Source organism: Eretmochelys imbricata, chromosome 5 (assembly GCF_965152235.1).
Source record: "Eretmochelys imbricata isolate rEreImb1 chromosome 5, rEreImb1.hap1, whole genome shotgun sequence".
Lineage (NCBI taxonomy): Eukaryota > Metazoa > Chordata > Testudines > Cheloniidae > Eretmochelys > Eretmochelys imbricata.
In genome coordinates, this window is record NC_135576.1 from 34,963,362 (window position 1) to 34,979,293 (window position 15,932).

The following is a 15,932-nucleotide window of genomic DNA, read 5'->3' on the forward strand; positions in this document are numbered from 1 at the left end:
GATACCAGAAGGGACAGCCTCAGACCACACCCTACTATCGGGGGCAGCCCAAGGCCCCAACTCTACACCCCAAGGAACACTCCAGATACCTTATCGCCCCACCACACCATTCTCTGGCAACCCACCTCGCCCCAATGACCAGTCAGCTGGGTGATGTTTTAAATGTAACGAGCCGGGGCATGTAAAGGCCAACTGCCCCAAGAACCCAAACGATTAGAGTTCACCGGAATCACACCAGAGGTCCTCAGGCCCAGATGCCTCCCAGATACCCTCAGAGCGGAGGGAAACTGAGTGTGGGCGGGAAGAGGGACACCGGAGCACAAATGTCGGCTATCCATGCTTCCTTAGTGGACCCCAATTTAATCAACCCAGAGGTCCAAGTGACGATTCAACCCTTCAAGTCAAACTCTCTTTTAACTTGCCTACAGCCAAGTTGCCGGTCCAGAACAAGAGCTGTTCAGGAACATGGACTTTTGCAGTCTATGATGATTATCCCATCCCCATGCTGTTGCGGGAAGACTTGGGCAATCATGTGAAGCTAGCCAAGAGAGTGGGAATGGTCACCCGCAGCCAGGCTAAGCAAGCTGTCACACCTAGCTCTGTTCCGGAAACTTCTACCAGGAACCTGTCAGAGGTGATGGAACCGGACCCCATGCCAACGTCTGCAACAGCAGTAGTGGATCCAGTCACAGAGACCCAGACAGAGCCAGTCTCAGAACCGGAAGCAGCGGAACAACCAGCATCAGAACCACTGCCAGCACCGAATCCAGTACTTGCAACCCCAACACCAGAGAGCCCCACTGCACTGGCAGCAGCAGATAACCCTACACAAGAGGCTTAGCCGGAGCCTGAACCCCAACATAGTGCACCAGCGGAGAGCAGTTCACAGTCACCAGAAACAGCCCCATCACCTGCATCGCTTCCAGAGGGACCAAGCCCAGGTCTACAATCCAATGAGGAACTGATGTCCGCAGCATCAGGGGAACAGTTCCAGACTGAAGAGGAAGCAGATGAAAGCCTCCAGAGAGTTTGGACGGCGGCACAGAGCAACCCACCGCCTCTCAGCTCTTCTAATCGATCCAGGTTTGTTGTAGAAAGAGGACTTTTATAACAAGGAAACTCTTTCTGATGGACACCAGGAAAACTGGCATCCTCAGAGACAGTTGGTATTTCCAACTAAGTACTGGGTAAAGCTCTTAAATTTAGCCCACGATCATCCTGGGACAGGCCCACTTCATCTCTACCTTGGACTTAACCCAGGGGTACTGGCAAGTACCGCTAGATGAATCTGCCAAGGAAAGATCAGCCTTCATCACGCATGTCAGGCTGTATGAATTTAATGTGCTCCCTTTTGGGCTGCGGAATGCACCCGCCACCTTCCAAAAACTTGTAGATGGTCTCCTAGCGGGATTGGGAGAATATGCAGTCGCCTACCTTGACAATGGGGCCATATATTCGGATTCCTGGGCAGAACACCTGGAACATCTACAAAAAGTCTTCGAGCGCATAAGGGAGGCAGGGCTAACTGTTAAGGCTAAGAAGTGTCAAATAGGCCTAAACAGAGTGACTTACCTTGGACACCAGGTGGGTCAAGGAACTATCAACCCCCTACAGGCCAAAGTGGATGCTATCCAAAAGTGGCCTGTCCCAAAGTTGAAGAAACAGGTCCCATCCTTCTTAGGCTTGGCCCAGATATTACAGGCGATTTGTACCGCAGTACAGCCAGATTGCCACCCCACTGACAGACCTAACCAAAAAGAAACAGCCAAATGCAGTTCTGTGGCCTGAAGATTGTCAGAAGGCCTTTAACCAGCTTAAAGCGACACTCATGTCTGACCCTGTGCTAAGGGCCCCAGACTTTGATAAACCGTTCCTAGTAACCACAGATGTGTCCGAGTGTGGCGTGGGAGCAGTCTTAATGCAGGAAGGACCGAATCAAGAGTTCCATCCTGTCGTGTTTCTCAGCAAGAAGCTGTCTGAGAGGGAAAGCCACTGGTCAATCAGTGAAAAGGAATGTTACGCCATTGTCTACCCTCTGGAAAAGCTACACCCATATGTTTGGGGATGGCATTTCCACCTACAAACCGACCGTGCTGCGCTACAGTGGCTTCGTACCGCCACAGGAAATAACAAACTTATTCAGTGGAGTTTAGCTGTCCAAGATTTTGATTTCGACATACAACTCATTTTAGGAGGCCAATGCACTGTCCTGTGAAAGTTTCCCAGAATCAACTCGTCCAAATCGTCCTTAAGGGGTGGGAAATATTGTTAGTCTTTATCCAGTTAGTAGTATATTTAGTGATGCATGTTTCTTATTAACTCTGTTTTCGCCTAGAGCTCCAGGAAGAAATCACAGCCAGTATTTCACCCTATCTGTGTTTTGGGGGGTGTGTCCTAAATATAAAGGGAAGAGTAACCACCTTTCTGTATACAGTGCTATAAAATCCCTCCTGGCCAGAGGCAAAACCCTTTCACCTGTAAAGGGTTAAGAAGCTAAGGTAACCTCGCTGGCACCTGACCCAAAATGACCAATGAGGTGACAAGATACTTTCAAATCTGGAGGGGGGGGCAGACAAATGGTTCTGTCCGTCTGTGTGATGCTTTTGCCTGGAACAGATCAGAAATGCAGCCTTCCAACTCCTGTTAAGTTAGTAAGTAATCTCGCTAGAAATGTATTAGATTTCCTTTTGTTTAATGGCTGGTAAAATAAACTGTGCTGGAGGGAATGTATATTCCTGTTTTTGTCTCTTTTTGTAACTTAAGGTTTTGCCTAGAGGGATTCTCTGTGTTTTGAATCTGATTACCCTGTAAGGTATTTACCATCCTGATTTTACAGAGGTGATTCTTTTACCTTTTCTTTTAAGAACCTGATTGATTTTTCAAGGGTTTGGTTCTGTGTTCACCTGTACCAATTGGTGAGGATTCTTATCAAGCCTTCCCCAGGAAAGGGGGTGTAGGGCTTGGGGGGATATTTTGGGGGAAGACATCTCCAAAGACGTCTCTTTCTTTGTTTAAAACGCTTGATGGTGGCAGCATACTGTTCAAGGACAAGGCAAAGTTTGTACCTTGGGGAAGTTTTTAACCTAAGCTGGTAAGAATAAGCTTAGGGAGTCTTTCATGCAGGTCCCCACATCTGTACCCTAGAGTTCAGAGTGGGGAAGGAACCTTGACAGGTGCTCAGTACTCTGTACCCCTGATCTTCATAGTAAGAAGACAGAGCAGATCAGGCCACCTTGAGATCATAAGGAGGCCAGAACGGTGGGATGAAGACACTAGCTTATACTCTTATCAAAATGTCTGCATGAAGCCTAATAACATTGGTGGATCTGGCAGAGATTTAGAAGCTCCTTCCCATTAGTACTGTCATCATCAGTTTGTGGTTTGCCAGCAGAAATAGTTACTAGCAAAGTAAAACATTGCACTTCGTGAGTATCATAGGGCAGAGGATAGACCAAAGGTATTAGCAGTGATAATAGTTGGGCTGAGAAGTCTAAGACTTAAGTTCTGCACATTCTTAAATGACGTACTGTTAGACTGTAACTGGTAAGGAGAAAGCAAATCTGATTCACATCCTGTGCTAAGTATAAATACTTCATGAGCTTTGTAACCTTGCTTGGTTACTTATTAAGGCTCTGTTCCATGTAGACAGGCCTGTAGATATTTTTGAACTTTTGGGGCTGTGGAGAACACAAGGAAAGGCGATTGCTTGCCCATAGTACCATAGGTCTTGTCATTTCGTGATATGAAGCATGTAGGTCAATGAAGGGAATCTTCTGGTCTCTTGGTAGTTCAAGGATTCAGCACAATGGAGGGAAAGTTCACATACACATTTATAGCTGTTCTGGGCAGTTTAGTGCACTGTGTGCATAAGCATCCAACAGGCCACACTTGCAGGCTCCTGTTATGCTAATTGTACTCACATAGCCCTTTCAGTTGACCTTAACGATAGCAGAACCAGTGCTTTACTATAATACTCAATACTCTCCAGGCAAGTAGCGTCTCCACTACCACATCGGGTCCTTATGAAAACTCTGCTGATTCATTAGCGCTAGTGGCTTTTGTTCTTTGTTTGTCAAGGAGTCTGAAGGGCAGCTGGAGTTTAAGGAGTTAGTAGATCATTCCTAATGCTTCATTCCACTGAGGTTGAGGGTTGTGAGCCATTATGTCCTTGATGTGACTTCATGGTTATATAAAACATCCAGCATGAACCTTGCCTAATTCCTTTGCCTCTTTTCAAATGGTGTAATACACTTTCAGTGAAGGCAGCAACCCCCAGGCCTCCTCAAGAAATTGGGCCTCAAACCAAAAATTGTCTGTCTCCTCCCCTTTTCTTCTTTGAAGAAGGGAAATTTCTACAGTTCCATTATCCTGCCCTAGGATTCCACTTTTATGGCTTACATCACCTACATACACGTGTAAGAGACAGCAAGTTCCTCCAAAGCTAAAGGACAAAAACAGAATTTCCCCTGCTCTGGGGGCTGGTCTATGTGGCAGAATCTCCCTGTGCTTGAAGGTGGTTGTGGTGAATCAAGTTAACCAGCATGACTACATCACGGGCAGCAGTCCAGGCAGAATGGTGCTCAGCATCATGTCAGTTTAATTACTATTTCTTCATCGTAAGATCAAAAACAGGGCGAGTTTGTGTTGCCTTAGATCTTAAGAACCAGTGTTTTAATAATGATTAGGTGACATGCTTAACACATGTCCTAGCCTGCCCTGCCAGCAGCGCTATGGCCAGCACTGTGTTGGCTAGCACTTTTCTTCCCTACACAATGTTACTGTGTTCGATCAGTTTCGGTAATCTTTGAAATAAGGAAATTGACACATTCTTGCTCATTTATTCTGAATTCCTGGCTATCATTAGTTTATGCTGGAAATCTGATGTTTAGTGCCAAAAGCCTACTGAGCTAGGTTTCCTGTGACCAACAGAAAACCTGGCAATCAGTACTTCTGGACTCAGCAGATTCCTCCTATTGAGAGGCTGCCTTTCTGACCACTGGAAGAAATTGTATCCCTTGGAGATACGCTCCAAAGGAATAAGGAGGGAAACAGATGATGGAAATCAAGAGCTACTCCCAGCTAGCCGTTCTTCTTGTGTTTCCCAGTTCACTCTTGGCTGAATAGGCCACACAAAGGCAATTAAAAATACAACTTTTCCATTTGTTACATACTTCCTGTGTTCTGGATAAGAGGACTGCTGGCTGCAAATGAGGAACAGAGTCACAGCCCAGGCTGTTTGCTGTTAACCATTATGGCTACCGTAGCCTTCCGGTCACTCTTTGCAATGGTGGAGCCAGCAGACTTTTCCTCTAACCTTATGGGTCTATCTTTCATCTTTTGTGAGGGTGAAGATGCATGATTCGTCCCTTAAAGGGGTTTGTAAAAGGAGACAATTCCTGCAGAATTGTCCAAAAATAAATGCTGACTCTCTGAAGATTTACCCAGATAAAGCATTGTGGACTTTGTACCACACTGCATCTACATTTTTATATCAAATTACCTGAGTTTCTGCAGCATAGTGACACTGAATCCTGTGGTACATTGACATAGGGGTTTCAAGTAGATTAAAAAACAAGCTTTTATTGAATTGAATATGAAAATGAATAATAAAATAAGGAACACTGTGATTATTGTTATATTAAATACAAGTCTCTATTGAAGGGCTTGTCTAGATGTTGGTAGTAGGTCAGTGCATACGAGGGAACTTCTAGTGCATGTTAACAAAATCCACATAGACAGTTAGAGCATGACCCATTAGATTTACACCTGGCATGTCTCACACTAACTATTTTGTCTGGACAAACCCTAACTCTTTCTAATTTGATATTGCCCCATACTACAAGATTCTCTTTCACACTGAAAGCAACATGTAGTATGGTGGGATAGGATGGGGTGAGAACTAGAAACTTTGGCATGTGGTAGGAGGCATTTGGCACTGAGGACAAGATTAATATCATCTGTTCCCCTTTGTGTTGTGGACAGGGGTAGATGTGAGGATCTGACCTTCTGGGGGGAAGGGGAGAGCTTAAACATTTGCATACTTAATTTGTTCCTCATTATTACAAAAACACCAAATTGTACTGAGTAAAAACACTGCACAATGATGATTTAGATACAACCCCCTGTTTTTTCCTCCCTTTTTTCTGCACAGCAAGTGGCTAGAGGAAGGGCTTGCTTAGCAGGTATGTTCTTTGCTATTACATGGGAGACAGTTACATCCTGATCCAGGTTTTTTGTGATCTGGACCAGCAGGCACCAGGGCAGGATCTCTGGTGGAAGAATTAGGCTGTGTAACTCATGAGCAGTGTAGTTCCATCACCAACAGTAGCAATGAGGGAAGCTGTAGGCTAGATGGGTATTGGACATTTTTAACGCTGACGGTTATACAAACAAACGAATTGATCCCCCCCTTTTGGAGCTGGTCAAAACTCAAGATTTTTAGTCTGTAAGAAATTTTGGATTTTCAGAAGTTGGGTTAATTCTCCATTGGAATAAAACTGAATTTGGAAATTGTTCAGCAAGACAAAAATGTCATTTTGGAAATAGTGAAACATAGTGTTTCTGGGGGAAAAAAAATAAAACTGACAATGTCAGTTGAGTGATCTGCTGCCAGGGCTCCCAGAGTCTGTGGCAGCCCTGCCATGTAGAGTGTCCTGGGGTTGGGAATCCCCAGGGCTCCTAGAGACCTGAGCCACAAGAAATCTAGCTTGTACTACCAGGCACAATAGCTAGAAATCCTCAAAATATCACTATCTACCATAGCCATCACAAGCATTCAAAAAAAAAAAACAAAAACCCCAACCCCATCTAAAGTAACTTTTCTATGGAAAGGTGATTGTCACTTGTCCAAATAATTTTTACAGCTAGACAAGTATAAAATGGAATAAAAACCATGAACTGCCTTGAAGGAACAACCAATAGGCATTTTACACACAATTAGCTCTTTTTCCAGAGCCTTTCCTTCACTATAAACTGAATGCCTGACTCCTGCCAGTGTTCCAGTGGCTGGCAGGCTCTCTGCCACAAGCTGTAGACCCTAGAACACTCACAGGTTTCCAGTAGAAACCTGCCGGGTGTTTGAACAAGTTTTATCGAATCTAAAATAGATTTGGCAAAACATTTCTGAGCAGCTCTGTCCTTCTACATTACAGCTGCCCTCAGTAGTGAAGGTGTACTAACTGCAGCGCCTAATGTTCCTGTTGCAGACTGAGCCTTTGAATGCAGGAAGCTGTTTCCAAAATGGGGGTGGAGTGTTGTGCATCATTTCCAAAGAAAGGTTTCTTGCTAAATAGCAGCAGCAGCATTGATTTGTGACTAGAAATCAACCCAGTCCCTAACAATCAGAAGTAAAGTGGCCATGACAGGATCTTATACTTACAAGCCATAGTGGGGTGGAAGTGAGGGGGGGAACGGGAGAGAAAAGGGACCTTGAGTTTTGAAAAAGAAAACTGCCAAGCAATAATCGGTTTAAACATTTATAAATTGACTTGGTTTTTTAAAAGGAAGATAATGTAGGTTTAGGAATAACTGGTTGCTGTGTACAACTTTGTTTTGTCTGCAACAGCTATAATGAAGCCTCTCTGTGCAAGCTGGTGCTTGGTGGAATTATATTCTTGTGAACAGACTCTAGCAGGGACTTCCAGAAAACTGAGTTGACGTTGCCAAAATGCAGCGTGGCTATGCTCAGGGGAACTGCTGATGGTTCACTTATTTTGGACTCGTGCTTTGTCTCAGTAATTGACGCCATGCGGCTTTTAACCTGCAATAGCTGCAAGCGGTTTTACAGATACTGCAGGAGTTACTCCTGCCGTAGTAGATGACATAATGGCAGCAATGAATGTGTTCATATGAAGAATGCCTTAACAAAACAAATGTGTGCAGGCTTTCACTGAATATAGACAATTGTGGAATTAGGGCTTTATTTTCAAAGAGGGGTGTCTTTAGGCCTGGGTGGCAGAGATAAATTACTCTGGACTGTCACTTCTACAGTCTTCCTCCAGACCAGTTTGTGCTTTGTAGGATCAGTCGTCTGTGAAGTCACAACTCTGCCTGAAAAAATTAATCAAAGAGAAGCTTGACACAGCAAATAGTGCACTATCTGCTGGAAATTTAGATAAAAAATTACACTGAAGCTTCTTGTTCTCCATGTGGATATCACTTCAGTGCTGTTTAGTCAAATGTGAAATCTATACTGGACAGATATTTCCACATCACAGACTAGCTTTAAATTAGATTGTAACAAAGAAGCAAAAATTGTATAATAGCACACTATATGTATTTACCATCCCTTCTATTTTAGGTATATCAAGTACTGTGCTTACATGTACTTAGTTATGCTACACGCCTGTACAGGATGGGGAACATGTCATGCACCAGAATCTAGTGCAGTCTCCACTAGCCCCATTCATTGTAGCAGAGAAAGTGAGCTGGCAATGGGACAAAGTCTTTAACACCTACATTCAAAGCCCATCTGCTCAGTAATCTCCCTGCTTTATATCCCATTGCTTTTAGAATCCGATTGTCCCTTAGTTTGAACAGTGGACAAGGGAATCCATGTATCAAAAAACAAATGCTACTGTCAGTTCAGGTATTCAGTTTATAATGAAGGAAAGACTCTGGAAAAAGAGCTAATTACGTGCAAAATGCCTATTGGTTGTTTCTTTCAAGGCCATCTGTATTTCAGCTGTTCATGACTTTTATTCTATTTTATACTTCTCTAGTGGCAAAAATCGTCTGGACAAGTGACAATCACCTTTCCATAGAAAAGTTACTTTAAAGGGGGTTGGAGTTTTTTTGGACTGCATGGCTATGGTAGGAGGAGGTCTTGATACTTGGAGCATCTCTGGCTAGTGTGCCCGCAGTGCAGGCTAAATTTCTTGTGCAATATTCAGGCTCTCTCAAACTCTTGAGCAGCTGATTGAAATAGGTAACAACTAAAGTGTCAGGGGCAAAGAGTTCTTTTACATGGCCAATAAACTTAATTTCTAGAAATGAAAGCTGGACTGTGGGAATGTAAGTTGGCATATGAAGTCAGTGGTTTTAAAATGGAATTCTGTTACAAATCCAAAGCATTGTACTTAAGGAAGTAGGCCTGAAGCTGTACTGTTTAAGGATATCCTTCACGCAGAAGCTCAAGTTACATTTAATGATATGTCATGTAATGAATTTAGTCAACTTTCTTGTTGCCATTAAGTGACTGCTAAAAAAAACAAAGGCTTCATTTTTATCTAGGTAGCATAATCCGTTGTATGAGGCGGCTAGAAGAATTGCTTCGACAGATGTGTCAAGCAGCAAAGGCCATAGGAAACACAGAGCTGGAAAATAAGTTTGCTGAAGGTATGTATTTAGAATATGGTTATAAATAGAAGGGTGAAAGTATGTACCTCTGAATTAAATCTATTTCAGCTTCTAAAGAAAATATTCAAGCCAAGTTCTTTTGAATTATTATTGAAAATCCTACATTATCTGAGAGAAAAAGCACTTGTAATTTAACACATTGTCAACTTGATTCTTTCTATAGAGAGGTATGGGTGCTGGAAAGTCTGACTTGGCTTTAGAGAGTTTATTTGCAATAGTAGTAAAAGCTAGCTGTTAAGTATTAAATCTACCAAATTTTATGAAAAAAAAACTGCTTAAAAGGATAATGCAGCTACCCTTTCAAGGATAGATTTTCACTGTACTTTATCCATGGGTCTAAAGTCATGACTTACACCGTGCACATAGAATACACAAGTCTCAGAGACTAGTACGGGTACCACATAATCTAGTGTTGCAAGGTTCAGCTCTTACCAATATATTTTGACACAATAATACTAATCTGTTTTTTCTTTTTGATAGGAATTACCAAAATCAAGAGAGACATTGTGTTTGCTGCAAGCCTCTACCTATAAAAATCTATGTTCTGGAAGCTCATTATGGATTGGGAGCAATCTGAGACTTGTTCACGGAGCAGAATAATTTTAGACTGGTGGCATCAGGCCAGTTTGCCATCTTCACCCCCAAGACAGACATTTAATGGTGTATGTATTTAAAACAGGAAGCATTCTAGCAAAGCATCTTACATACACAGTGCTGTTTGTACATAAGTGTTACCATGTTATTTTAATAAAAAATTACAGAAGTGTTTTTATAAGCAGTAAGCTTGAATTAGTAGAATTTTTTTAAAAGATTTTTAAAGCTATTAGATATACACAATGCTGTTATGTTACTATATACACATGTAAAGTGAGCATCCAAGAGGTATAGCAGCAGCAGTCCCTTAAAAGGCATTTATTTTACATATGGAGACTTATGAATTCATTTTTCTTTTAGAAACCGGGAGACTTCACAGGATCATGGTTGGTGATTACTGCCATAGTGATTTCCGTTTGTTGGTGTCTCATGTAGAGTTGTATGTGAATCTTCTTCATTGGGTTTAAATGTACATCCCCTCACTTTGAAAAAATCTGATACGTACACCACCTAAGTGAACAAATTATACACTGTTAGAATCCTGTAAAACCTTACACCCATTGTCTGTCAGCTAAAACTATCCACATTAAGGAGGTAGTCCTGCAGTGCAAGTTCTTATGAATTTGGATTGGTCTTGTGTAGTGGTATATGGAGCCAGGGCACTAAAGTAACTGGTTCTGAGAGGAATCATGACTACAAGAGCTATTTACATTAAAGCTCTGATCAACTACCAGAAAAATCTGTGAAACCTAAATATTTCCCCTTCAGTATTTTGGGATGAAACAGAAAAATGGATGTATGTATTTGAGCTAAACTTAGTTTCACCATAAAGTCTTATTGTCTGGGACTTCAGTTTAAGATGATTCACACAATCAAGCAAATACTGCACCCTAGTATCTGGAGAATCACCAGAATGTCCACTAATAAGGTTTTAAAGGTGTAAGTTGCATGCATCACAGTGGGTGTTACTGCTTTCCAAGTCACAGTTGTAGGATGAAGCAGATTCAAAGCATTCCTATCATTTTATATTTAAATAAGTTTCAAATTGCTATACACATTCTGCTTTAAAACGTAAAAGTTTCATTAGGAGTATCTGTGGTTAATTTTGCCATTTATATGTTGTGCACTCAACCCCAGTAGGACAAAATATTCATAGAGGCCCATCAGCACACTCAAAACCTATTTGAAATTGACAACTTCTGTTAAAAGTAAATTTATCTACTGAACAAAGTATTAAGCAGCAGATGGTTGCTACTAGTTTTTAAACAGCCAGTGCCTTCCAGCAGTTCAGTGGTTTCACTAAGCCCCTGGAACCAGAGGCTGATGAAGTGCTCAACCTAGTGCTTAACAGAAGTAACCTCTTCCGCAGGTGCACAGTATTTTCTTCATTTTAGTTCAAAGTTAAGAAACCAAAAAAGATTGTCCTCTTCCACTCTATGAAGAAAAGCTAGGTGGAAGGAGGAGATTTACTAGTTCTAAAGTGTTGAAGGACATGACAACCAGAAACACTCAGTTCAATTCACTAACTAGATACTTTTCATTTAATACATCAGTTAGGGGCACATAAGGAAGGTAGTTTCATTTAGTAAAAAAATGCAATTAAATGCACAAAACCAGTTTTCATTACCATCTAAATAGAGCTTGCAATAAATCACAGGTAAAAAAAATATACATGCATAATTCACTTTCACATTAATTTAAATGTATGTGAATAAATGTAAAAAGCTACCTGCTAAGCAGGGGGATTATCACACACACACACACTTGTGTAAGCAAACAGTACCAGATTTAGTGTAAAGGGCTATATATTTAGTTGCAAATCAACACATTTAATGTTCATCAACCACCAATGGAGAATCAAGTAAAAATGCAAAAAAAGAGGAGATTTAAATCAATCAATTGCCCATCAGCAATCACCTGGAGTAGCAGTGGTACAGGAACCATTCATCTTTTTATGAACTAGCATGACCAGCTGCAAGCATGGAGAGACACTCCTGTCCCAAGGTCCCCACCTCAGCCCAGGGCCTCCCCTGCCCTAGGCCGACCACCTTTCCCCTCGCTAGCTGCCTAGCAACAAGTCTGGTTCCAGCATTCCCTTCACAGTGTTTTTCAGGTTTTATAATTTTGGTCAATCTGCCATTCACTTATGGCTCTCACCACACCTCTTTTCTGCAGTCTTCATCTTTCCCCTCATTATACTGACCCAGGGTGGACTATTTAAATCAAGTAGGAAATCATGATTTTGATGATAATCTTGTTTTGTATTTGTACTTTATTTTCTTAAAGGAAGGCAACCAGTGAAAATCATCCTGCCAGGAAAACCAGTATAGCTTAACATGCATTTCAGATCCTTAATTTTTACATACATTAGAAAATGGTGACTATTTCTTATTTTCTAGAGGAAGATTAACTTTTTACTGATGGCTTGACAAATCATTTAAAAACTGAATTAAACAATATATTACCCCTAGTAGTGAACTGACCTATGTTTCTGGTCACTAACAAAAATTATTAAAGATCTAGAAAACATTACCTATGAGGGAAGATTGAAAAAATTGGGTTTGTTTAGTCTGGAGAAGAGAAGATAGAGGGGGCATGATAACAGTTTTCAAGTACATAAAAGGTTGCTACAAGGAGGAGGGAGAAAAATTATTGTTCTTAACCTCTGAGGATAGGACAAGCAGCAATGGGCTTAAATTACAGAAAGGACAGTTTAAGTTGGACATTAGGAAACTTCCTAACTGTCAGAGTGGTTAAGCACTGGAATAAATTGCCTAGGGAGGTGGTGGAATCTCCATCATTGGGGATTTTCAAGAGCAGATTGGACAAACTAGTTAGGGATGGTCTAGATAATAGTTAGTCCTGCCTTGAGTGCAGGGGACTGGACTAGATGACCTCTCAAAAGTCCCTTCCAGTCCTATGATTCTATGCCCAAGATTTTAGAACTGGAAAGCCTCATTCTGTTCCTTTATGAATTAAATGTAAAGGGAAAACAAGCAAATTTGACTTCCGGACAGATTCTCTACTTTGAATAAACTGAAGAGGAAATATTCTCTGACCATGCAGAAGAGGCTACTGTTACCAAAAAGCTAGTTCAGCACTCCCTCTGCTCCCAGGGGCTTCGCCAGTGCCTTCCAGCAAGTCAGTGGTTGGATCGTCTTTAAAACGTCATATGTAATGCCTGAATGTTTTCCATTTAAATTTAATGCTAGATTATAGTACATTTAGGCCTCAACATAAAATTGACAATTTAAACAAAATTAAAATTATCCATTCTGCCCTCTCTCCTCACCAATTCCCAACCAGCACAAATCTCCTTGCCTCTGACATCTGCCCCATCCCGACTTCCTCCTCTACAATTTGTTTTCTACTTCTTCACCTTGGCCATCTTCCTAGTATCATCTGTACTTCTCAGCTTACTTGAATCTCATGTCCTCAATCCCAGCCACACTTTCACCACCTTTGACTCACTCCTCAAACCTTCCCCTCCTCTCTCTTCAAAGGGTCTTACAGATTTCTACCAAGAGAAAAATTTTAAAAAAAGTCATGATCTTCCTTCCTTCCTGCCTTCTCTTAACCCCTCCACTTGTCCCAAATCATAGAATATCATGGTTGGAAAGGACCTCAGGAGGTCATCTAGTCCAACCCCCTGCTCAAAGCAGGACCAACACCAACTAAATCATCCCAGCCAGGGCTTTGTGAAGCCTGACTGCAAAAACCTCTAAGGAAGGAGATTCCACCATCTCCCTAGGTAACGCATTCCAGGGCTTCACCACCCTCCTAGTGAAAAAGTTTTTCCTAATATCCAACCTAAACCTCCCCCACTGCAACTTGAGACCATTACTCCTTGTTCCGTCATCTACCACCACTGAGAACAGTCTAGATCCATCCTCTTTAGAACCCCCTTTAAGGTAGTTGAAAGCAGCTATCAAATCCCCCCTCATTCTTCTCTTCTGCAGACTAAACAATCCCAGTTCCCTCAGCCTCTCCTCATAAGTCATGTGTTCCAGTCCCCTTATCATTTTTGTTACCCTCCGCTGGATTCTCTCCAGTTTTTCCACATCCTTCTTGTAGTGTGGGGCCCAAAACTGGACACAGTTCTCCAGATGAGGCCTCACCAATGGGAACAATCATGTCCCTCTATCTGCTCACCCCATGTCAGCTCTTGCTCTCCTTTGTATCACTCATCCCCTCCCTTACTTTTAACATCTCCTCTTTTCTGGCTCTCTCCCATCACAGAAGAAACCTGCTTTAGTCTCTTCTATCTTAAACCCACCCTTGACCCCACTTACCTCTCCAGCTACCAACCCTTTTCCTTCTGATCTCTAAGCTCATTGAGTACACCAGTTAAAATCACTGTCAAATCCTCCTCCTTCAATTCAATCTTAGACTCTCTGAAATACAGAGGAGTACAAGAGGCAGAAGCTGTAACCACTCTAAGGATATGTCTACACTATCCCCTGGATCAGCGGGCAGTGATCGACCCAGCAGGGATCGATTTATCGAATCTAGTCTAGATGCAATAGATCGACCCCCGAGCGCTCTCCCACTGACTCCTGTACTCCAGCTCCACAAGAGGCGGAGTCAACGGGGTAGTGGAAGCAGTCGACTCACCGTGGTGAAGACACCACAGTAAGTTGATGTAAGTACATTGACTTCAGCTACATTATTCACTAGCTGAAACTGCCTAACTTAGATCGATTCCCCCCCAGTGTAGACCAGGGCTAAGTCTTTAAGCACTCTTTCCTAGCCATGTCAGTCTCAGCAGCAGTGCTCCATCCTCATCCTTGACCTGTCAACCACCTTTGACACTGACTGTACTCCTCTTGAAATATTGCCCTCTCTTGGCATCCATGAATATCCTCCTGCTTCTCCTCTGACCTCTCAAATTGCTCTCAGCAGTGTCTCATTAAGAATGGCCCTACTGGGTCAGACCAAAGGTCCCATCTAGCCCAGTATCTTGTCTTCCGACAGTGGCCAGTGCCAGGTGCCCCGGAGGGAATGAACAGAACAGGCAATCAAGTGATCCATTCCGTTGCTCATTCCCAGCTTCTGGCAAACAGAGGCTAGGGACACCATTCCTGCCCATCCTGGCTAATAGCCATTGATGGACCTATCCTCCATGAATTTATCTAGGTTTTTTTTTAAACCTTGTTATGGTCTTGGCCTTCACAATATCCTCTGGCAAGGAGTTCCACAGGTTGACTCTGTTATGTGAAGAAATACTTCCTTTTATTTGTTTCAAACCTGCTGCCTGTTAATTTCAGTTGGTGACCCCTAGTTGTCCCCTATATGTCTTTTGGGGATCCTCCTCATTCCCCCTACCCCCAGCTTTCTGTGGGATTTCCACAGGGCTCTGTCCTTGCTCCCCTTCTTTACACCATATTTCTGGGTAATCTACCCTTTTTTCAAGCCTGCCTTCTGTCTATACTAAAATCTCTACCCATCTCTGACATCTCCTTGTGGATCCAGCTTAACATGGCTAACATCTCTGAATCTCCTCCCCTATGCTTCCCTCCTCACCCCAGCACAGGACACCACCACTATCCTGCCTGTCACTCAGACCCTTCAACTTGGACCTCTCTCTAAGTCCCAATATCCAGGCTCTGTTTAAATCTTGCCGATTCTTTCTACAGAACATCTAAGATACAGTCTTTCCTATCTCTCCGTACAGCCAAGACTCCTCTTATGTCCATTACAAGAACATTCTTTTTTCTTGTCTTGACAAACGCAGCCTTGCTCCACACTCTCAATTCAGAATGCTACTGCAAAAATAAATAGTTTTCCTAGCCTGTCACTTTGGCCTTGTCACCCCTCTTTACATACCTCCCATAACAAGTTATTTGACCTCATTTTCAAAGCCCTTCACTGCCTATCAACACCCTACCTGTCATCTCTCATTCATGACTGAAGTGACAACTCTTGCCTCTGATCTACCCATGATGCGACCCTCCATTGCTCGCTTGTTAAATTTTCAAATA

The 15,932-nt window shown here is 42.4% G+C and overlaps 2 protein-coding genes across 6 annotated transcripts in view; one reads left to right on the forward strand and one right to left on the reverse strand.

Moving 5' to 3' along the window:
• The window catches only part of MTREX (Mtr4 exosome RNA helicase), a 102,418-nt gene extending 92,272 nt beyond the window's left edge, over positions 1-10,146 (forward strand). For all 3 annotated transcript variants that reach the window (XM_077816849.1, XM_077816848.1, XM_077816850.1), the window contains 2 exons: positions 9,232-9,336; positions 9,838-10,146. In XM_077816849.1, the coding sequence (XP_077672975.1) occupies positions 9,232-9,336; positions 9,838-9,890 (158 nt within the window). In that variant the 3' untranslated portion in view covers positions 9,891-10,146. The remainder of the gene's footprint in view (positions 1-9,231; positions 9,337-9,837) is intronic.
• Positions 9,983-15,932, reverse strand: part of PLPP1 (phospholipid phosphatase 1) — a 131,798-nt gene continuing 125,848 nt past the window's right edge. For 2 of the 3 annotated variants that reach the window (XM_077816852.1, XM_077816851.1), the window contains exon 6: positions 9,983-10,461. In XM_077816852.1, coding sequence (XP_077672978.1) covers positions 10,333-10,461 — 129 coding nt within the window. In that variant the 3' untranslated portion in view covers positions 9,983-10,332. The remainder of the gene's footprint in view (positions 10,462-15,932) is intronic. The other variant, XM_077816853.1, reaches the window with a different exon arrangement.